General features: G+C 49.4%; 1 protein-coding gene across 2 annotated transcripts in view; it reads right to left on the bottom strand.

Annotated features, from left to right (window-relative positions):
• The window catches only part of PHIP (pleckstrin homology domain interacting protein), a 1,338,206-nt gene that overhangs the window by 430,932 nt on the left and 883,057 nt on the right, over window positions 1–24,217 (bottom strand). For both annotated transcript variants that reach the window (XM_069235639.1, XM_069235640.1), the window contains one exon: window positions 1,564–1,719. In XM_069235639.1, the coding sequence (XP_069091740.1) occupies window positions 1,564–1,719 (156 nt within the window). The remainder of the gene's footprint in view (window positions 1–1,563; window positions 1,720–24,217) is intronic.

Raw genomic sequence — 24,217 nt, 5'->3', positions numbered from 1 at the left:
TGGGGCCTGGTTAATAGGGTCCCAGCACACTTTCAAAGCTGGCATCAACAAAAGGCTAGGGGGTAACCATGCCAACAGGGGCATTTTGCTAAAGGTAGTGACCTATGTGCACTACACTCATAAAACAAAGTCCATGAAAATGGAGCTGGAGTTCGTGGGCGGCACCTCTGATCATGCAGGGGTGCTCTCACACATAGGCACCTGCACACTGCCCTCTGGGCTAACAGGGCCTACCATAGGAGTGACTTACAGTGATCTGAGGTGAAAAAGGGTGCATGCACCCGTTCCCGTAGGCTGCAGTAGCAGGCCTGCAGATACAATTTGCATGGGCTCCCCATGGGTGGCATAATACATGCTACAGCCCATCGGGGCCCCTGGTATCCCAATGCCCTGTGTATCACATACAAATGTGGGGTGTGTGTGTGGTCCAAGCAACCAAGTTTATAGGGATAGAGCATTTTCACTGGGGTCCTGGTTAGCAGGATCCCAGTGAACAGTCTAAATATACTGACAACAGGCAAAAAGTGGGGGGTAACCATGCCAGAAAGAGGGTACTTTCCTACAATTAGTCCTATCTACTTTTGCCTCTGCAAAACAATTGAGGATCCACTGGACTCTGTACAGTGTACTTCTTTTTAGTGCATCATATAGAGAACCAGCTTCCCACAACCCTTTACTCGTACCCATTCCTGAAAACACCTTACCCCCTTTCACTTCTATCATGCCACAAACCTAATAAACCCTTACAACTCCTTATCCCTACCCAAGCCGAACCCTAAAAATGCCTTGAAAACTATTTACATTTACCCATCCCTTAAACCTTCAAAAGAAAACCTTACTACACCATACATTTATACATGCCAGAGCACTACAAAACCTTCATAACCCAGACCTACCCCAAACTTTTTTATGACTTAAGCAAATATTAATATACAAGTTTTTATCACAACTTGCCCAAATGGCACAACAAAAGATTAGGCACATACCCATCTTGTAAAAATATAATTCTAATTTATTGCATAGTCCGCCATAACGCATTTCGGCCCCAAACAGCCTTGTCCACATTTATATATATAATAATAATTCTCTAACTACATATAAATATGAAAATATATTTTTATATAGGTATATATGTTATGTTGATTAGAAAGGAAAAGAGAGTGGTTAGAGTTTTACAGTGTTGATTAAGTACCTGCAGCCACCCTTGAGTGGATGGACAATGACTGATGTGTACAGCCTCCAGCCAGGCATTGTGCCCTCCACTCCAGTCAGTTAATACCCCCAGCACAAGAGGGTTAGAGAAAATCTCTTAGCTTTAGTCAAAGTTAGACCTTTAAAAAATCCTAAATTATGACTGGAGGATAGCAGACTTTGAAAGAATGTTGAGTTTCACTTTGTAAATAACAGATTAGCAATACACAAACTATGCATTTCTTAAACCAGATTTAAAAATAATGGAAGCCTAAGGCCTGAAATAATTCTTCAAAAATAACATAATTCTTCAGAATAACAATCTGTTAAAGTGCAGTTGGACCAAGTTGAATAGTTGAATGTACTATTCACCTAGTGTCATAAGTTGAGTAATCCCTGAAATGATTCTTTCGCATTCTTCGTCTCTAGTCCTGGATCCCCATTCTCCATCCAATGGTTTGTACATCAGGTTTCTAACTTCGTTGCTGGTTAGTGGAACACTTAATCCAAGCTCTTCAGGAAAAACAGCTGAAATATATCAACAAATATTAAACTAAGCATCTGTAAATAATTAAATTTCAAAACTGTTTGACAATGCTTTCCTCATTGTATGATTACAGTGTTTAAGTTGAAAATAAGTCCGAAATGACCTCACAGCACAATAAATGAAGCATGTCTGTGCCAGTGGCATAAGTTCAATTCTGATTTCTGGACCAAGGCAAGATGTAATAGATGGAAAATAACTCCACATTTAGCAACAAATTTAGGGAGAGGTAAAAAAACACTAAAAGACAGGGAGGTTGGAGTTGGACTTCAATCACAAAAAACATTTCCAAAGGCAGATAAATTGTCTTTATAAACAATGGAAGCCCAAGCAGACACCTTACTTGAATTATTCCCAAAACATCATTCAAAGGTTGGGTAGAAGACAAGCACAAAGTCGCACAAGGAACAAGTGGAGAGGAGCAGCCCCACTATGTCATTACCAGGATGGTAAAGAGCCACAAAACCCACCTACCAGCACGCGGAAGCAAAGGTATAAAAATCTCAAGACCCAGTCTGGTGCCTAGGGATATCCTGAAGGTGTGGAATATACAGGTAGAAGAACAAGTATTTTACTTTTGATAACAAGTTATATGGTAGAGGCTCTATCCAGCTGCAGACTCCTTACATTTGAATTTTTCGAAGGCGTCAGACTAGATCCGGAATTTTTCTTGAGCAGAAGGCCTGCGTGCCAGTAGGTGGCATCATTTAGATCCAAGTGGAGTTGTCTGCATCGGAAGTGACAAGCATGGAACCTATATGGGTGCCACACACAGCGTGCTGATGTCAGTTTCATTTCAAGACTTTCTATGCAAGGAGTGCAGAGCCACAAAAAACACTGACCAATGGTGTGGAAGACTAGGGCCCTGACTATAGAAGGACAAGGTATTTACCTTCAGTAAGACCTTATCTGGTTGAGACAATATCTAATTGTAGATTCCTTACCTTAGAATTTCTCCAAGAGTCAGCCTAGATCCAGATAGTTTTCTCGAGCAGTACACCTGCGCGCTGTTAGGTGGCGTCAATCATCTCCGCCTCCGTTGCTGGATATGTTGTCGCGGGTCCTATAAAAGGCAACACCTCGGTGGTCTGACATCAGTTTGTTTTCACGACTATCCACGCCAGAAGAGCAGAGCCATGAAGAATACTGACTACTGGTGTGTCAAAACTAGGGCCATGAAAGAGTCCTTGTGCCTAGAAATAATTTGCAGAGCAGGGAAGATGGATGAGTTGGTAAGGTATCTGAAACTATGTACTGGCTCAACCAGATATGCATTACGGAAGTAAAGTAATTTGTCCACGCCAAAAGAGCAGAGCCATGAAGAATACTGACTACTGGTGTGTCAGAACTAGGGCCATGAAAGAGTCTCCTTTTGCCTAGAAATAAGTTTGCAGAGCAGGGAAGATGGATGGGTTGGCAAGGTATCTGAAACTATGTACTGGCTCAACCAGATATGCATTACGTAAGTAAAGTAATTTGTCCATTTGATAGAGACATCTAGTTGCAGATTCCCTACCTTAGAATAAATACCAAAGTAATACCATCCCTAGAGGTGGATCAGCAATGTAAGATCATACTAGAAAGTCCTGCAAGACTGAACGGGCAAAGTTACCATTCCTAAGGACCTGACTGTCCAGGCTGTAGTGTTTGGTAAACGTGTGCAGAGATGCCCATGTTACCACCTGTAGGATCTCAAGGACTGGAACGCCATGTGCTAAGATGGTGGTCACACCTTTAGCTCTGGTGAAATTAGTATGCAAATCCTCAGGGGATTGCTTCTTAGCAACTGCATACAACATTTTAATGCGGAGTATGAACCATCTGGAGATGTCCGACCTTTCTTTGCACCCAAGGCAATCAAGGCAGAACACCAACGCTCTTTTTGGGTCCAGGCATTGGAGTCTCTCTTCTTCCTTAGAAGGATGTGTGAGTGAGTAAAAAGTAGGCAAGGTGATGGCTTGGACTACATGAAAGGGCGTAACCACTTGCGACAGAAAGGAGGCCATGGTGCGAAGCACTACTTTGTCATGATAGACAGGGCAGCTTAGATGACAATTCCTGCAGCTCAATTACCCAACGGGTAGATTCAATGACCAAAAGGAAGGCTGTTTTCAAAGTGAGAAGCCGGAGAGGACAATTGTGGAGAGGCTTGAAGGAAGCGCACATTAGGAATATAAGAACCACATTTAAATTCCATTGGGGCATAATGAATGGGGAAGGAGGGAACATATCAGTAAGGCCTTTGATGAGCCTATTTAAAATTGAATACTTAAGCAAGGAAGGTTGATCAGGCAACCCCAAAAAAGCAGAAAGGCAGACAGATAACCTTTGAGAGTGCCTATAACAGAGCACTGCTGGGCTAAAGAAAGGATAAACAACAAGACCTCAGAGAGAGGGGAAGAAAGGGGTCCATAGACTTGTCTGTGCACCATGCCACAAATTTCTTCCCACAACAGGCACATACCGCTTTGGAGGAGGGACGCCTGGATGCCAAGATTACATTACAGAATTCAGGCAAAAGGTCAAATGCTGTCAACTGTCGCCACTCAATCACCTCGCAAAAAGGCAAAGACTGGACAGGTTTGGGTGGAGAACACTCCCCTGCAGCCATGACAGAAGGTCCTCCCAAAGGGGCAGTCTGATCACAGGATTAATAGCCATGCTCAATAGCTTGAGATACTAGGCTATTCGTGCCCAGTCTGGAGTCACAAGGATTACCTGGGCCCGGTCATTCTTTATCTTCTAGAGAACTCTGGGCAGAAAGGATTACAGGATGTCTAAATTCCACTTGGGACAAAAAGCATCACAGAGCAATTGCCACCTTGGAAACTCCAATGCACAATACTGCTGGCACCCAAGAAGACAGATGCGGGTTCCTGGTTGGTGCAGAAGATGTCCGATGCCGGATGGATGAATGCAGTCTGGTTGTGTCACTGGATTCCACCAACAAGCCTTGGCACACGCAAAGCTCGCAGTTAGCAGAAAATGGCAATGTCTGGGACTAGGAGGGACCTGGTGTCCTCTGCCCAGAAGGGGCTCTCAGCAACTTAGAGAGACCTCAGAACACCAGGCACCGTGCACAGGAGTCCCACAGCCCGGGGACAAAGAAGGTACAAATGGAGGCCCATGCAGCACGACATGATTCCCACGTAGCCGGAGAAGTACTCAGGAAACTGTGTCACAGGATGGAGTGCTGGAGGCCTAAGCTGTGCTGTGCACAAAGAACTTCTTAGAAGGTCGCACACAAGCCTTAGTAGTAAGGCCTACTAGAGGGGTGACTTACCTATGCCACAGGCAGTGGGTTGAGGGCATGGCACCCTGAGGGGAGTGCCATGTCGACAGACATTTTCTCCCCACCAGCTCACACAAGATGAGAGGCAGTGTGCATGTACTTAGTGAGGGGTCTCCAAGTTGGCATAATACATGCTGCAGCCCTTGGAGACCTTCCCTGGCCACATGGCCCTTGCTACCAGGGGTACAAGTTACCCGGGACTTATCTGTGTGCCAGGGCTGTGCCAATTGTGCGAACAAAGGTACAGTTTAGGGAGGGAACACTGGTGCTGGGGCATGGTTAGCAGGGTTCCAGCACACTTTCAATCATAACTGGCATCAACAAAAGGCAAAACGGTAGGGGGTAACCATGCCAAGGGAGGCATTTCCCCAGAAGGCAATAAGATATTTTACAAGTGGCCACTGCAAAATTCAACAGTTCCTGGCGGAGGTAAGTACAGTTTGGTTAATACAGTAAGTAAAGCACTTACAAGTTCAGTTTCCGGGGCATAGGTAGCCCACTGCTGGGGGTTCAAGTCAACCCCAAACACCCAGCAACAGCAACACAGGGCTGGTCAGGTGCAGAGGTCAAAGAGGAGCAAAAATAACATGGGCACCTATAGAGACAGGGGATGCTCCGGTTTCGGTCTGCCGGCAGATAAGTACCTGCGTCCTCAGTGGGGGTAGACCGGGGGGTGGAGGGTGGCAGGGAGGGCAAGTAGGCACACAAAGCACACCTTCAGTGTCACAGGGGTGGCCGGATGCAGTAGGCAAACAGGGCGTCGGGTTTGTAACCAGATTCAATGGAGGGACCTAGGGATCACTCAGACGTTGCAGGCAGGGCACAGGGGGGTTTCTCGGGCCAGCCACCATCTGGGCAAGGGTGAGGGCCGCCTGCTAGTCACTGCTGCACCAGTGGGGGGACAAGTAGGCACACAAAGCGTCGGGTTTATAACAGGAGTCAATGGAGGGACCCAGGGGTCACTCAGACGTTGCAGGCAGGGCACAGGGGGGTTTCTCAGGCCAGCCACCATCTGGACAAGGGCCGCCTGCTAGTCACTGCTGCACTAGCGGTCGGTTTGTCACGGGCCTGGAGGTGCAGAGCTTCTCCAGGCGTCAGATATCTTCTTCCCAGGCAGTCGCGGTCAGGGGGGTCCTCGGGATTCCCTATGTAGGCGTTGTCGTGGGGGTGCAGGGAGGTTAGCCCAGGGTGGAAACGTTGTCGGAGTCACCTAGTGATCCTCTTTGGGTCGCTGGTTTCTCTGGACACTGGCCAGGGGTGTCAGGTGCAAGGTGGTGGGGGCTCACGCTTCTAGAGTGAGGAGGGAGTTCCTTTAAAGAAGGTTTCTTCTTATTTTGATTGGACAGGTCTGCTGTCCACAGGAGTTCTTGATCCTTTGTAGTTGCAGGGCAGTCCTCTGAGTCGGCATAGGTCGCTGGGCCCGCAGGATGCGCCACTGGTGCAGGTTCTCTGAAGTTGGAGACAGGTCTTCCTTCTTCTCTGCGGGGTTTTTCAGCTAGGCAGTCCTTCTTCCTTGTAGGTCGTCAGGAATCTGAAGAGCTGGGTTTGGGGTTGCCCCTAAATGAAAATGTCACTTACCCAGTGTACATCTGTTCGTAGCATCAGTCGCTGTAGATTCGCATGTTTTGCATAGCTCGCCATCTGGTGTTGGGTCGGAGTGTTACAAGTTGTTTTTCTTCGAAGAAGTCTTTCGAGTCACGGGACCGAGTGACTCCTCCTTTTGTCTCCATTGCGCATGGGCGTCGACTCCATCTTCGATTGTTTTTCCCCGCAGAGGGTGAGGTAGGAGTTGTATTGTAGTAATAGTGCCCATGCAATGGAGTGACTAAGTATGTACCTATTTAAGGTAAAAATAATATATATACAAATAGTTGAAGGTACCCTCCGAACTGCTACAGGCTCCCGGGTAGGCGGGTGGGCACATGCGAATCTACAGCGACTGATGCCACGAACAGATGTACACTGGGTAAGTGACATTTTCAGTTCAATGGCATCTGTCGCTGTAGATACGCATGTTTTGCATTGACTAGTAAGCAGTTATCTCCCCAAAGCGGTGGCTCAGCCTGTAGGAGTGGGAGTAGTCTGAAACAATGTTCTTAATACGGCTTGACCTACTGTGGCTTGTTGTGCGGATAACACGTCTACACAGTAGTGCTTGGTGAATGTGTGAGGCGTAGACCATGTGGCTGCCTTACATATTTCTTGCATTGGGATGTTTCCTAGAAAGGCCATGGTAGCCTTTCTTTCTGGTTGAGTGTGCCCTTGGTGTAATGGGCAGTTGTCGTTTAGCTTTAAGGTAGCAGATTTGGATGCATTTAACTATCCATCTGGCTATACCTTGTTTTAATATTGGGTTTCCTGCATGAGGTTTTTGGAATGTAATAAATAGCTGTTTAGTTTTCCTGATGCTCTTTGTTCTGTGAATGTAATACATTAATGCTCTTTTGACATCTAAAGTATGTAGTGCCCTCTCAGCTACGGAATCTGGCTGTGGGAAGAACACTGGAAGTTCCACTGTTTGATTTAGATGGAACGGTGAAATAACTTTTGGTAGAAATTTAGGATTAGTCCTTAGGACGACCTTATTTTTGTGTAGTTGTATAAAAGGTTCTTGTATTGTAAACGCCTGAATCTCGCTTACTCTTCTTAGAGAGGTAATGGCGATGAGAAATGCAACCTTCCATGTTAGGAACTGTATTTCGCAGGAGTGCATGGGTTCAAAAGGTGGACCCATAAGTCTAGTTAAGACAACATTTAGGTTCCATGAAGGAACAGGTGGTGTTCTTGGTGGAATAATTCTTTTAAGGCCTTCCATGAATGCTTTAATGACTGGTATCCTATATAGGGAAGTTGAATAGGTAGGCTGCAGGTAATGTTTTGGGGTTGCGTGTAATGGTTGGATTTGATTAATATGGCAGTAGCAAACAAACCTCTTCCATTTACTGGCATAGCAGTGCCTGGTGGATGGCCTTCTGGCTTGCTTTATGACTTCCATACATTCTTGGGTAAGTTGTAAGTGTCCGAATTCTAGGATTTCAGGAGCCAGATTGCCAGATTCAGCGATGCTGGATCTGGGTATCTGATCGTTTGGTTGTGTTGTGTTAACAGATCCGGCCTGTTGGGCAGTTTGATGTGGGGTACTACTGATATGTCTAGCAGCGTTGTGTACCAGGGTTGCCTTGCCCAAGTTGGTGCTATTAATATGAGTTTGAGTTTGTTTTGACTGAGTTTGTTTACCAGATAAGGAAGGAGAGGGAGAGGAGGAAAAGCGTAGGCAAATATCCCTGACCAGTTGATCCATAGGGCATTGCCGTGGGACTGCCTGTGTGGGTATCTGGATGCGAAGTTTTGGCATTTTGCGTTCTCTTTTGTTGCAAACAAGTCTATTTGAGGTGTTCCCCAGAGCGTGAAGTAAGTGTTCAGAATTTGGGGGTGAATTTCCCATTCGTGGACCTGTTGGTGATCTCGAGAGAGATTGTCTGCGAGTTGATTCTGAATTCCTGGGATAAATTGTGCTATTAGGCGAATTTGGTTGTGAATTGCCCAACGCCATATCTTTTGTGCCAGCAGGCTCAATTGCGTTGTTTGTTTAGATAATACATTGTTGTCATGTTGTCTGTTTTGACGAGAATGTATTTGTGAACTATTATTGGTTGAAAACCCTTTAGTGCTTGAAAAACTGCTAGCAGTTCTAGGTGATTTATATGCAGTTTTGTTTGATGTACGTTCCATTGTCCTTGTATGCTGTGTTGATCGAGGTGTGCTCCCCACCCTGTCATGGAAGTATCTGTTGTTATTACGTATTGTGGCACTGGGTCTTGGAAAGGCCGCCCTTTGTTTAAATTTATATTGTTCCACCATAGAAGCGAGAGGTAAGTTTGGCGGTCTATTAACACCAGATCTGTAAGGTGACCCTGTGCTTGTGACCACTGTGATGCTAGGCACTGTTGTAAGGGCCTCATGTGCAGTCTTGCGTTTGGGACAATGGCTATGCATGAAGACATCATGCCTAGGAGTTGTAATATCATCTTTGCTTGTATTTTCTGTGTTGGATACATGCGTTGTATGATGTTGTTGAAATTTTGAATTCTTTGTGGACTTGGAGTGGCTACTCCTATTGTTGTGTTTATTATGGCTCCTAGGTATTGTTGTAACTTGCGCGGCAGAATGTTGGATTTTGCGAAGTTGACTGTGAACCCTAGTTTGTAGAGGGTTTGTATGATTTGATTTGTGTGGTGTGAGCACGTTATTAACGAATGGGTCTTGATTAGCCAGTCGTCTAGATACGGGAATACATGTATTTGCTGCCTTCTGATGTGTGCAGCGACTACTGCTAGACATTTGGTAAAGACTCTTGGTGCGGTTGTTAAACCGAAAGGCAGTATCTTGAATTGGTAGTGTATTCCTTTGAATACAAACCTTAGGTATTTCCTGTGCGATGGATGTATTGGTATATGGAAATACGCGTCTTTGAGGTCTAATGTTGTCATGTAGTCGTGTAGTTTCAGCAATGGTAACACTTCTTGTAGTGTGACCATGTGAAAGTGGTCTGATTTGATGTATGTGTTTAGTATTCTTAGGTCTAGGATTGGTCTTAGCGTTTTGTCCTTCTTTGGTATTAAGAAGTACAGTGAATAAACTCCTGTGTTTATTTGTGTGTTTGGTACTAACTCGATTGCGTTCTTTTGCAATAGTGCTTGAACTTCTATCTCCAGGAGCTCGGAATGATGTTTTGATACATTTTGTGCTCTTGGTGGTATGTTTGGAGGGAATTGTAGAAATTCTATGCAATAACCATTTTGGATAATTGCTAGAACCCAAGTGTCTGTAGTGATTTCCTCCCATGCTTTGTAATAATGACCTATTCTTCCCCCCACTGGTGTTGTGTGGAGGGGGTGAGTGACATGTGAGTCACTGCTTAGTTGTAGGGGTTTTGGGGCTTTGAAATTTTCCCCTATTCCTAGGGAATTGCCCTCCTCTATATTGGCCCCGAAAGCCTCCCCTGTACTGTCCCTGGTAACTGGATGGTGTTGCCTGTGAGGTGCTGGCTTGTGTGGCCTGACCCCGAAACCCCCCTCTAAAGGGTGTTTTGCGGAAGGTGCTGTAATTTCCTCTGCTCTGCGGGGAGTAGAGTGCGCCCATGGCTTTAGCAGTGTCCGTGTCCTTTTTAAGTTTCTCAATCGCCGTGTCCACTTCTGGACCGAACAGTTCTTTTTCGTTGAATGGCATATTGAGAACTGCCTGCTGAATCTCTGGTTTAAACCCAGACGTTCGTAGCCATGCATGCCTTCTGATGGTCACAGATGTATTTATTGTTCTTGCAGCTGTGTCTGCTGCGTCCATGGAGGAGCGTATCTGGTTGTTTGAAATGTTCTGTCCTTCTTCAACCACTTGCTTTGCCCTCTTTTGTAGGTCTTTGGGTAGATGTTCAATGAGATGTTGCATCTCATCCCAATGGGCTCTGTCATAGCGCGCAAGAAGTGCCTGTGAGTTAGCGATGCGCCACTGGTTTGCAGCTTGTGCTGCGACTCTTTCCAGCTGCATCGAACTTGCGGCTTTCCTTATCTGGGGGTGGTGCGTCCCCAGATGTGTGGGAGTTGGCCCTTTTCCTAGCTGCTCCTACAACGACAGAATCTGGTGGCAGCTGCGAAGTTATGAAAACAGGGTCTGTAGGAGGCGCTTTATACTTTTTTTCCACCCTTGGTGTGATTGCCCTACTTTTGACCGGCTCCTTAAAGATGTCTTTTGCGTGCCGAAGCATACCAGGGAGCATAGGCAGGCTTTGGTAGGAGCTGTGGGTGGCAGAGAGGGTGTTGAATAGAAAATCATCCTCGACCTGTTCTGAGTGGAGGCTTACATTGTGGAATTGTGCTGCTCTAGCCACCACCTGAGAATATGCAGTACTGTCCTCTGGTGGTGATGGATTTGTAGGGTATGCCTCCGGACTGTTATCTGACACAGGGGCGTCGTATAAGTCCCATGCGTCCTGATCCTGGTCACCTTGGCTCATGGTGGTGTGAGCCGGGGAATGTGATGGAGTTTGTGCTGGTGAGACGTGAATTATAGGTGGAGGAGAGGGTGGCGGAGTAACCCTTTTCACCATTTTTGTTTGTGGTGTTTGGTCAGTCTGAAATTCCAGTCTTCTCTTTCTCCTAATAGGGGGAAGGGTGCTTATCTTTCCTGTCCCCTGCTGTATAAAAATACGTTTCTGCGTATGGTCTACATCGGTGGATTGCAGGTCTTCCTCAAACCTATGCTTTCGCATTTGGGAGGTCATTGATTGCTCTTCGGTATAAGAGCCTGAAACTGGGTCGGTTGCAGGTTGTTTCGGCACCGAAACCCTGTTTGCATCTTTTTTCGGCTCCGAGGTGGCTTTTTTCTTTTTCGGAGTCGAAACATCTCGCCGTCGATCTTCATCGGTGCCGCTGTCTCGGCGTCGAGCCGTGTCTACACCGCTATCTCGGTGTCGATGTATGTCTCCAGCACTTTCTCGGTCCCGAGAAGGCTGCGTGCCGGTGTCTCGACCGGAGTCGGACGGTCTCGGCACTGATTGGGCCTTTTTCGGTGCCGACGGTCGGTCATCAAATTTATGGGTGGAGCCATGGCCTGGTGGCAGTGGCGTCCCCTGGGCCTTGACAATCTTCTTATGAGTGCTTTTCGACGTCTTACTCACGGTTCGTGGATCGTGGAATTCCTCGGAGTCCGATTCGTGTATCGAAAAGGTTTCTTCCTCTTCCTGTACCTCGAACTCTCGGTGCGCTGTCGGCGTGGACGCCATTTGAAGTCTTCTTGCTCGACGGTCTCAGAGTGTTTTTCGGGACCGGAACGCACGACAGGCCTCGCAAGTGTCTTCACTGTGCTCAGGTGATAGGCACAGGTTACAGACCAAGTGTTGGTCTGAATAGGGGTATTTTTTGTGGCATTTGGGACAGAAACGAAACGGGGTCCGTTCCATCGGCGTTCTTCTACACGCGGTCGGGCCGAGCAGGCCCAGACGGGGATCGAAAACTACCCCGAAGGGCTCCGGAGCTCTTCGATCTTCGATGCGGTGTTGAATCTGACTACGCCGATCCCGAACGCAACAATACCGACGAAAATCTTCCGAAATTTTGCTGTTTTTCCGTTCCGAAACTCGGAGCGACAGGAACACGTCCGAACCCGATGGCGGAAAAAAAACAATTGAAGATGGAGTCGACGCCCATGCGCAATGGAGACAAAAGGAGGAGTCACTCGGTCCCGTGACTCGAAAGACTTCTTAGAAGAAAAACAACTTGTAACACTCCGACCCAACACCAGATGGCGAGCTATGCAAAACATGCGTATCTACAGCGACAGATGCCATCGAACTACTAAATTTAGGGGTGTGTTAGGGTTAGAGGACAGTAGCCAATGACTACTCTCCCTGAGGGTGGCTACACCCCTCTTGTGCCCACTCCCTCTGGAGAGGGGAGCCATCCCTATCTGTCCTAATCCTCCAAAGCGAGATGGAGGATTTCTCAAGGAGGGGGTCACTTCAGCCCTGGTCACCTTAGAGGTGGACCTGGCTGAGGTAGTGACTCCTTGTTTTTCTCATTATCCCTCTGGGCTTGCCACCAAAAGTGGGGGCTCGTCCAGGGAGCAGGCATCTCCGCTGGCTGGAGTGCCCTTGGGGCATTGTACCACCAGGCCTGAGCCTTTGAGGCTCACCGTCAGGTGTTACAGTGCCTGCAGGGGAAGGTGTGAAGCACTTCCACCCAGTGCAGGCTTCGATTCTGGGACCAGAGAGCACAAAGGCTCTCACCCCAGGGGGTCAGAAATGTATCTCTCAGTGGTAGGCTGGCACCGGCCAGTCAGTCCTGCACTGAAGGATTCGGTAAATTACAGGGGGCATTTCTAAGGTGCCCTCTGTGTGCATTTTTTAATAAATCCAACACTGGCATCAGTGTAGGTTTATTATTCTGAGAAGTTTGATACCAAACTTCCCAGTATTCAGAATAGCCATTATGGAACTGTGGAGTTCGTTCGGACAAACTCCCACACCATATAGTTAATATGGCCACACTGTATTTACAATGTCTAAGAATGGACATAGACACTGTATGGGTATATTGCTCATGCAGCTATGCCCTCACCCGTGGTATGATGCACTCTTGCTTTAGGGCTAAGCCCTGCTAGAGGGGTGACTTACCTATGCCAAAAGCAGTGTTTTGTGTGCCTGGCAGCCTGAGGGGGATGCCATGTTGACTTTGCCTTTTTCTCCCCACCAACACACACAATCTGCAATGACAGTGTTCACAAGTTAAGTGAGGGGTCTCTTAGGGTGGCAAAATACATGCTGCAGCCCTTATGGCCCTTGGTACCACTGTTACCTTTTACAAGGGACTTATCTGTGTGCCAATTGTGGAAACAATGGTACATTTTGAGTGAAAGAACACTGGTCCTCAGACCTGGTTAGCAGGGTCCCAGCACACTCTCAGACAAGTCAGCATCAATATGAGGGAAAAGGTGAGGGGGTAACTGCAGCAAGGAGCCATTTTCCTACACTTTACTTTAGTGACACAAAATACTGTATAGGCAATGCTCTACTAGCAGGTGAATAAACAGACTATTTTATACTACTTAGTTATCAGGAATGGGCATAGAAATCAATAGAAAACAGTGAAACGACAGTAAACAATAGAGGCCCTAGGGGGGATGCCAAATCATACTAAAAAAAATGGAATGCGAAAGGCAGACCCTGACCCAGGTAAGTGGAATCTGTAGAGGGGAGCTGGAAGAAATAGGAACCCCAAAAGATAAGTACCAGAGTACCCCCCCCCGCGACCAGGAGAGAAGAGCTAAATACCTAGTTTTTCCCAAACCCACAGAGAAACTTTGTAAAAGGACTGTGCAAGACCCAAGCAAGACTGGAAGAAACAAAAGATGGATCCTGACAGAAGAGGGCCTGCAAATGAAGGGGGTCAAGTTCAGTTCTAGTTGGAGTGTCCGTTTGGGGCAGGAGCCACTACCCACCCTTCTGGAGATGCAGGACCAGGTCGACGGTGGAGACCAGGAGTTGGCTATGCAGCACAAGAGCAGAAGAGTTACACAAGTGATGCAGTCGATGTCCCACGTTGGAAGAAGAGTTGCAGTCTTTCAGTGGTGTGGAAAAACACCAACAAGCCTTGACAAAGTCAAGAGTCGCAGATGGAGAGTTGCAGAGCAGCTGAGGACGAGGAAGGTCCGAGGGCACTCATCCCAACGAGAGGCATCCCAGGCGACCCTCAGGAGTGAAGAGGTCCAGGAGTCGAGGATTCAGCCCCTACAGGCAGCAGGCACAGGAGTTGCAGTGAGGCCCACTCAGCACACCTAGAAAGGAGTCCACAGTTGCTGGAGCAGTAGGCAGGAGACTATACGTTGCATAGAAGAGTGCTGGAGGCCGGGCAGGTCTTGGTAGCTGCAAGAATCTCAGCACACAGGGGTACCCTCATGCAAGGAAGGGCAAAGACTCACCACCTCCAAAGTTGGATAGCTGGTAGAGGGGACAGAGAAGACCACTCCAGACCACGACCTGAGTTGGAGGATCCACACAGAGTTGTAGAAGAGAGCATCCACGCAGCTGGTTGTTGCTGCACTTGGTGCCTGCAGAAGCAGGGACGATTCTAAGGGAGATTCCTTCTTGCTTCTTGGTGCAGACTGAAGACTTGCCACCCTCAAGAGGATGCACAGCCGGGGAAATGTTGCAGTTGCTGGAAGGAGAAACAATGTTACAGGGCTAAGTCGTCGCCAGAGCTGCAGATTGTAGGTTCCTGTGAAGTCCAGTTGCAGTTCCAGTAGCCGGAAGAGTCCTGCTGGAATCTTGCATGTCGAATCCGAGGACCCCACCCAAGAGGGAGACCCTATATAGCCATAAAAGGGAAATTGGTCACCTTTAAGGGTGACCACCTATCAGGAGGGGGCTGCGACATCACCTGCCTGACCTGGCCACTCATATGCTCCCAGAGACCTCTGCCCACTTTGGATTCAAGGTGGCAGAATCAAGTGGCCAACTGGAGGACCTCTGGGCACCATCCATGGGGTGGCGATGGAGAGGGGAGTAGTAACTCCCCTTTCCACTGTCAAGTTTCACTTTAGAGCAGAGACAGGGGGTCTCTGGACTGGTGTAAACCGGTTTATGCAAGGAGGGCACCAAATGTGCCTTTCAAAGCATACCAGTGGCTTGGTGAGGCTACCCCTCCCAAGCCATGTAAAACCCTTGTTCTGGGCTTGAGCTGTTCAAGCAGCAGTAGGGCAGACACAGTCGGTAGGAAGGCAGCAGCACTGGCTGCCCGGGAAAGCCCTGCAAACTGGTAGGAGCAAAGCTGGGGGTTCCCTAAGGAGCCCCCAGAGTGCATGGAATCACACAACCAATACTGGCAACATTACTGGGGTATGATTCCGATATGTTTGATACCAAGCATGCCTAGATTCCGAGCTACCATTATGTAGCTGGACATAGGTAGTGACCTATATCCAGTACATGGGTAAAATGGCTTCCCCCGACTCACGAAGTCCAGGAAAATTGAGCTGGAGTTTGTGGGGGCACCCCTGCTCATGCAGGGATACCCTCACACATAGGCACTTGCACCCTGCCCTCTAGGCTAGGAGGGCCTACCATAGGGGTGACTTACACTGACCTGGTGCAGTGACCTGTAGTTAAAGGGTGCATGCACCTTTTCACGCAGGCTGCAATGGCAGGCCTGCAGGCACATTTTGCATGGGCTCCCACGGGTGGCATAATACATGCTGCAGCCCATGGGCAACCCTTTGTTTCCCCAATGCCATGGGTACCTGGGTACCATATACTAGGGGCTTACAGGGGGCACAAGTATGCCAATTGTAGGGTGCAGAAAGTCAGGGATAACCAAATTTAGAGGGAGAGAGCACATTCACTGGGGTCCTGGTTTGCAGGATCCCAGTGAACTCAGTCGAAAACACATTGACAGCATGTCAAAAAGAGGGCACTTTCTTGCATTATTCAGGTACGCAATACGTTTCAATAGCAGAAGTAGACCGTGCAAAAATCATTCAAGGCAATGCAGTCCTATGGGAGGAAAAGTAGAAACACAATTTACAGGTAAGTACTCGACTTACGGTCCCAGTCTTCGAGGGTTAAGGTGCCCAAAGGGCAAAGTTTAATAGAACACCATGGGTGCACCACCAGCAACAAAGGTCTGGCTGGGAGCAGAGGTCAATGTTGGTGTCTGGTGCCCAATGGAGACTGGGGGCACTCAGAGGAAAACAGATTGCAGGTAAGTACCTGTGGTTTCAGGGCACAGGCTCTGGGGGTTTACATCAGCACAGGGGAAGGGGGGGCGCCCACAGGTCAGAACCAAACATACACCCTCAGCAGCACGGGGCAGCTTGGTGCAGGGTGTAAACACAGCGTCGGGCACCCACTGCAATCCAAAGAGGATCTCGGTTTGCAAAGAGGCTGCAGGCTTGGTCCAGGGAGTCAGATGAAGAAGAACAATGGCTGCACAGGTAAGTAGAGATCCCACTGGACGTCAGTGGACCATCGGCTGGGTTCCCCAAGGTCAGGGTGCTGGGGGTGAAAGGGTACCTTTAGGCGTTGTGACTCTTCACCGGAGCCGATCGCGGTGAGGGGGGTTCTCTGGATTTAGGCTGCAGGAGTTGTCATGTTGGTGAGGAGGGATCAACCCAGGGTGGACTCAAGGTCGTAATTGCATGGGGACCTTCTTTGGACTGGTGGGCCACCTGGACTCAGGCCTTGGGTGTTGTGTGCAGAGTGATCAGGACTTGCAGATCCACAGGGCTCTAGAGTCCTTGTTGGAGCTTTCCTTCTGGACAGGGCAACTGCCCTCTGGAGTTCCTGGTCCTTAGGAAAGGCTGGCAGTCCTCTATGGGTTTGTAAAGGTTGCTGGTTCTGCAGGATGAGTCATCTTTTTGTAGTCGAAGTCTTGAAGCCGCAGACATGCCTGCAGCGCTGGGGCCTGTGAGAAAAGGCCTCTTTCTGACATGGTTAGCTCCCACTTTTTGTCTGGTATGTGATGTAGCCTAGAAGTTGTTAGTGCCCAGGGACCCTGCTAACCAGGTTCCCTGGGTCAGAGCTCTTTCTTTAAACTACTGTGATGCATTGGCACAACTGCCAACACCTTCAGCTGCCACTTTAAGTCCCTAGTAAATGGCACCTATGTACCCAGGGCATGGGGTACTAAGGGTAGGCCCCTGAGGGCAGTAGCACTGACTGTGCCACCCTCCAGGGCCATGCATCCAGATGCACCCAGTCGTACCACTGTAGGCTAAGTGCTCTGGTGCAAGCCTGAAAAAAAACCTCAACATGGCACACTGCCTGTGTGCCCTTTCCCCTATACACTGCATGCACTATGGGTGACACACCTCTGGCAGGCCTCCCAGCCAGAAGGCAGGGTGCACTCTACTGCATGTGAGGGCATAGTTGTATAAGCTAGATGCCCCCATTGTGTCCTTGCCAAACCTGGGACATTGCGAGTGAACAGAGCAGCCATTTTAATACATGTGCTGGACATTGGTCAGTATAAGTTTCACAGCTACATGATGGCCACCCTGAACCCTGGGTTGTTTGGTATCAAACAACTTAGAATGATGAATCCAAACTGGTACCATTGGAATTATTACCAAATGTTCCCAGGTGTCACCTTAGGAGTGCCCCATGCAAAAGCTAACTGCCCTGGCATGATTACTCACTGGTCCTGACCAGCTTGCCACTGCCAGACACACATCTGCATCCCTGGGTGAGAGATCTTTCTCTCTGGGATGCAGAACAATGCCCTTCCTGGGTGGAGGTGCCAATACTCCCTCCCTCAGGAATGTGCACGGCCATGTTGGTGATCATCAAAGGGCTTACCGCCATTTAAACTCAGCCCACAGGCCTGCTGCTAGCAGCAGATAGTTGCCCACGTTGCAAACCCCCACTTTTGGCGGGAGCAACAGTGGGAAACCCAGACAAAGGACAGGAGGAGTGGCCCTACCTAGCATGCAAACCCCCTAAAGGAGTTGCATGTGGGGTAGACTCACTTCATTTTCCTCCCTCTTGGATGGGAGGAAAATAGCCAATCAGGTGTTGGGAGGTGACCTCCGCCCACAGGAAGTGGTCACTTAGAGGGTGTAGCCACCCTAAGGTAGATGACGCATTGAGCACTACAAGGTTTCCCCTAAAACAGTATTTAGTGGGCATCCCCAGACCAAGACATTAGATTTGAGAGACAGAAGAACACCAGCACCAAGAAAAGCCACAAGAACTGTGGAACTGCTGCACAAAGAAAACCCTGCCTGCTGCACCCAGGACCCAACAATCGCTGCTAAGAAGCTGCTGGGAAACTTAACGAACTCCAGAGGACATCCACACTTCTCAAGTTGCCAGAGAACTCTCTCCAGAGTAGAGATACCACTCAATTCACAAGGAACCAACAAGCCAGTGAGGTCCACTTTACAGGCCGGACGCTAACTCCGGAAGCGGATGCCGCAGCCGGACCAAACTTCACACCAATGACCTCGAGGTCAAACCCTGCCAGTGTGCCAAGTTTGGGGGCACTGCACCCTCTAGGGACTGAATCATACCAATACCCTGGGTACTGGTAACCTGACTTTAGAAACCAAGAAGGACTGCCCACCCAGGAATGTAAAAGGACCAGAAGAAAGCCCCAGTCAAGGGAGCTCAGAAACAACCCGGACCTCCCACCAGAGTGCCCCAGTTGTCCTGCAATCGACCCTTGAACCGACCTACCTCCTGCTTCTGAGGGCATCCAGAAATCTGAAGAGCAAGGTTCAGTGGTGCCCCTAAATACTGTTACAGGGGTCAGAGGGCAGTAGCCAATGGCTACTGACCCTGAGGGTGGCTACACCCTTCCTGTGCCCATTTCATTTGGGGAGGGGGGGCACATTCCTAACCCTACTGGCCAACATCCTCCAAAACAAGATGGAGGATCCTAAAGCGAGAGGTTCACCTCAGCACTGGAAACCTTAGGGGTGGTCCCAGCTGGGGTGGACACTCCTCCTCTTGCCTACTAATTTTCCCGCTGGACCTGCCGCCAAAAAGTTGGGCTTGGTCCTGGGGCCGGCATCACCACTGGTTGGAAAGCCTTGGGTCAGTATAACAAAAGGCAGGAGCCTTTGAGGCTCACCACCAAGTGTTGCTGTTCCTGCAGGGGGAGGTGAAGCACCTCCACCCAGAGCAGGCTATGTTCCTGACTCCTGGGAGCACGAAGGCACTCACCACATGGGGTCAGAAACTTGTCTGGTGGTTGCAGGCTGGCACAGACCGGTCAGCCACACACTATAGAGTTGGGAGAAGTTCAGGGGGCATTCTCTAAGATGCCCTCTGGGTGCATTTCTCAAAAACTCCAACACCAATGCCAGTGTGGGTTTATTGAGCTGAGAAGCTGGATACCAAACTTCCCAGCATTCAGCTTAGCCATTGAGGAGCTGTGGAGTTCGTAGTGACAGACTCCCAGCCCATGTACTCAATATGGCTTCACTGCACTTACAATGCCTAAGAATGGACTTAAGACACTGTAGGGGCACATTGCTCATGCAGCTGTGCCCTCACCTGTAGTATAATGCACCCTACCGTAAGGCTGTAAGGCCTGCTAGAGAGGTGACCTACCCATGCCAGACAGTGTTTTGTAGGCATGGCACCCAGGGAGCGGTGCCATGTTGACTTTACCTTTTTCTCTACACCAACACACAATCTGCAATGGCAGAGTGCATGTGTTTGGTGAGGGATCCCTTAGAGTGGCATAATATATGCTGCAGCCTTAGAGACAATCCCTGGCCAAAGGGCCCTTGGTACCACTGGTACCTTTAACAAGGGACTCAGCTGGGAGCAAGAGATGTGCCAATTGTGGAAGTGTAAGGAAATGCCTCCTTGGCATGGTTACCCCCTGTCTTTTTGCCTTTGCTGATGCTAAGTTTTGATTTGAAAGTGTGCTGAGGCCTGCTAACCAGGCCCCAGCACCAGTGTTCTTTCCCTGACCTGTACTTTTGTTTACACAATTGGCACACCCTGGCATCCAAGTAAGCCCCTTGTAACTGGTACCAAGGGATCTGATGCCAGGGAAGGTCTCTAAGGGCTGCAGCATAGCTTATGCCACCCTGGGGACCCCTCACTCAGCACAGGCACACTGCTTGCCAGCTTGTGTGTGCTAGTGAGGACAAAACAAGTAAGTCGACATGGCACTCCCCTCAGGGTGCCATTCCAACCTCACACTGCCTATGCAGTATAGATAAGTCACCCCTCTAGCAGGCCTTACAGCCCTAAGGCAGGGTGCACTATACCATAGGTGAGGACACAAGTGCATGAGCACTGTGCCCCTACAGTGTCTAAGCAAAACCTTAGACATTGTAAGTGCAGGGTAGCCATCAGAGTATATGGTCTGGGAGTCTGTCAAACACGAACTCCACAGCACCATAATGGCTACACTGAAAACTGGGAAGTTTGGTATCAAACTTCTCAGCACAATAAATGCACACTGATGCCAGTGTACATTTTATTGTAACATACACCCCAAAGGGCACCTTAGAGGTGCACCCTGAAACCTTAACCAACTACCCGTGTAGGCTGACTGGTTTTAGCAGCCTGCCACACTCAAGACATGTTGCTGGCCACATGGGGAGAGTGCCTTTGTCACTCTGTGGTTAGTAACAAAGCCTGCACTGGGTGGAGAGGCTTATCACCTCCCCCTTGCAGGAGCTGTAACACCTGGCGGTGAGCCTCAAAGGCTCCCCCCCCTTTGTCACAGCACCACAGGGCATTCCAGCTAGTGGAGTTGCCCGCCCCCTCCGGCCACGGCCCCACTTTCGGCGGCAAGGCCGGAGGAGATAATGAGAAAAACAAGGAGGAGTCACTGGCCAGTCAGGACAGCCCCTAAGGCAACCTGAGCTGAAGTGACTCTGACTTTTAGGAATCCTCCATCTTGCAGATGGAGGATCCGCCCCAATAGGGATAGGAATGTGATCCCCTCCCCTTGGGAGGAGGCACAAAGAGGGTGTAGCCACCCTCAGGGCTAGTAGCCATTGGCTACTGCCCTCCCTGACCTAAACACACCCCTAAATTCTGTATTTAGGGGCTCCCCTGAACCTAGGAACTCAGATTCCTGCAACCTAAGAAGAAGAGGACTGATAAGCTGAAAAACCCTGCAGAGAAGACGGAGACACCAACTGCTTTGGCCCCAGCCCTACCGGCCTGTCTCCCCACTTCTAAAGACACTGCTCCAGCGACGCTCTCCCCAGGGACCAGCGACCTCTGAATCCCCAGAGGACTGCCCTGCTCTAGAAGGACCAAGAAACTCCAGAGGACAGCGGCTCTGTTCACCCAAGACTGCAACTTTGTTTCCAAAGGAGCAACTTTAAAACAACTGCGTTTCCCGCCAGAAGCGTGAGACTTGCTACTCTGCACCCGACGCCCCCGGCTTGACTTGTGGAGAAACAACACTTCAGGGAGGACTCCCCGGCGACTACGAGACCGTGAGTAGCCAGAGTTGCCCCCCCCTGAGCCTCCACAGCGACACCTGCAGAGGGAATCCCGAGGCTCCCCTGACCGCGACTGCCCGACTCCCAGATCCCGACGCCTGGAAAAGACTCTGCACCCGCAGCCCCCAGGACCTGAAAGATCGGAATTCCAGTGCAGGAGTGACCCCCAGGAGGCCCTCTCCCTTGCCCAGGTGGTGGCTACCCCGAGGAGCCCCCCCCTTGCCAGCCTGCATCGCTGAAGAGACCCCTTGGTCTCCCATTGATTTCAACGACAAACCTGACGCGTGTTTGCACACTGCACCTAGCCGTCCCCGTGCTGCTGAGGGTGTACTTTCTGTGCTAACTTGTGTCCCCCCCGGTGCCCTACAAAACCCCCCTGGTCTGCCCTCCGAATACGCGGGTACTTACCTGCTGGCAGACTGGAACCGGGGTACCCCCTTCTCCATTGAAGCCTATGTGTTTTGGGCACCACTTTGACCTCTGCACCTGACCGGCCCTGAGCTGCTGGTGTGGTAACTTTGGGGTTGCTCTGAACCCCCAACGGTGGGCTACTTTGGACCCAAACTTGAACCCCGTAGGTGATTTACTTACCTGCAAGAACTAACAAACTCTTACTCCCCCTAGGAACTGTGAAAATTACAGTAAGTGTCTAGTTTTAAAATAGCTATATGTGATTTATTTGAAAACTGTGTATGCTATTTTGATTATTCAAAATTCCTAAATTACCTACCTGCAATACCTTTCATTTGAAGTATTACATGTAAAGTTTGAACCTGTGGTTCTTAAAATAAACTAAGAAAAAATATTTTTCTATACAAAAACCTATTGGCCTGGAATTGTCTCTGAGTGTGTGTTCCTCATTTATTGCCTGTGTATGTACAACAAATGCTTAACACTACTCCTATGATAAGCCTACTGCTCGGCCACACTACCACAAAATAGAGCATTAGTATTATCTCTTTTTGCCACTATCTTACCTCCAAGGGGAACCCTTGGACTCTGTGCATACTATTCCTTACTTTGAAATAGTACATACAGAGCCAACTTCCTACAGGAAGCAATAGTACAGTTTAGGGAAAGAACACAGGTTCTGGTGCCTGGTCAGCAGGATCCCAGCACACACTAGGTCAAGTTAGCACCAGATATAAGGCAAAAAGTGGAAGGGGGTAAGGGGATGACCATGCCAAAAGGGGCACTTTCCTACACTTGTAATGACCAATGTCCAGCACATGTACTTAAAATGGCTTTACTGTTCCCTGACTATGGGGGTGATTTTAACCTTGGCCTCCGCCGTCCGCCAAGGTACCGCCGTCAAATGACCGCACCGCGGTCAAATGACCGCACCGCGGTCAAAAGACCGCGGCGGCCATTCAAACATTTCCTCTGGGCCGGCGGGCGCTCTCCAAAAGAGCGCCCGCCGGCCCAGAGGAAATGCCCCTGCAAAGAGGACGCCGGCTCAGAATTGAGCCGGCGTAGTTGCAGGGGTGCGACGGGTGCAGTTGCACCCGTCGCGTATTTCAGTGTCTGCAAAGCAGACACTGAAATACTTTTTGGGGCCCTCTTACGGGGGCCCCTGCAGTGCCCATGCCATTGGCATGGGCACTGCAGGGGCCCCGCGGCACCCCCTACCGCCATCCTGTTCATGGCGGGTTTCCCGCCATGAACAGGATGGCGGTAGGGGGTGTCAGAATCCCCATGGCGGCGGAGTGCGCTCCGCCGCCATGGAGGATTCCCCCGAGCAGCGGAAAGTCGGCGGGGGACCGCCGACTTTCCGCTTCTGACCGCGGCTGAACCGCCGCGGTCAGAATGCTCGTGGGAGCACCGCCAGCCTGTTGGCGGTGCTCCCAGGGTCAGAATGACCCCCTATGTCTGAGAATCGACAAAGACATAGCAGGGGCATATATAGGCATGGCAGGTAACATAATGCACCCTGACTTTAGGACTGGAAGGCCTGCCAGAGGGGTGACTTACATATATTGTATGTAGTGAAAGGGGTTAGGGCATATAGTATGTGTGCCACGTCGTGTTATCGTTGTTGGTCTGCACCAAGACACGCAGTCTGCAAAGGCAATACTGGGTGCACTTAGGTGAGAGGGTCCCTGGGGGGTGTCACAATCTGTGCTGCAGCCCTCAGGTGCTTCCTTTAGTACCCCATACCCTAGGTATCAGGGTTACCATTTACTAGGGACTTACAGTGTCAACTAGAGGTTTACCAATTGTGAAAAACGACTGTGCAGTTTTAGGAAAAGAGATATGGAACTGGGGCCTGTTTAGCAGGGATCCAGTGGACATTCAGTCAAAATTACACCAGAAGCCAGGCAAAAAAGTGAGGCAGACTATGTCGAAAGAGGCTCTTTCCTAAAGTGGAGATAACATTTGTGATCCACTAGGCATCTTTGGCTGAGTTTGTCCGCTCTGGCATTCAGAGGGCCCACCAGATGCTGAACTACCAGGGATATACCCTGCTGGATCCAGTCATGTCCAGAGACGCAAAGCCTCCTGACAAAGGGTCCATGACCCCACCCCGCCCTGTTTGTTGTCGTAGCACATGCCAGTAGTATTGTTAAGTGAATAGCAGCACTAGCCTGCCCTTGATGAAGGGTAGAAAGGCTTTCAATGCCAGTCAGGTTGCTCGGAACTGCAGCAGGTTGATGTGAAGTCTGAATTCTGCCGGACACCAGGGTCATTGGATCTCCACCTCTCCCAGATGGCCAACCCAACCC

Source organism: Pleurodeles waltl, chromosome 5 (genome assembly GCF_031143425.1).
Source record: "Pleurodeles waltl isolate 20211129_DDA chromosome 5, aPleWal1.hap1.20221129, whole genome shotgun sequence".
Taxonomy (NCBI): Eukaryota; Metazoa; Chordata; class Amphibia; order Caudata; family Salamandridae; genus Pleurodeles; species Pleurodeles waltl.
Note: the sequence above shows the minus strand (reverse complement) of the source record. Positions and strands in the feature narration are given on the sequence as shown.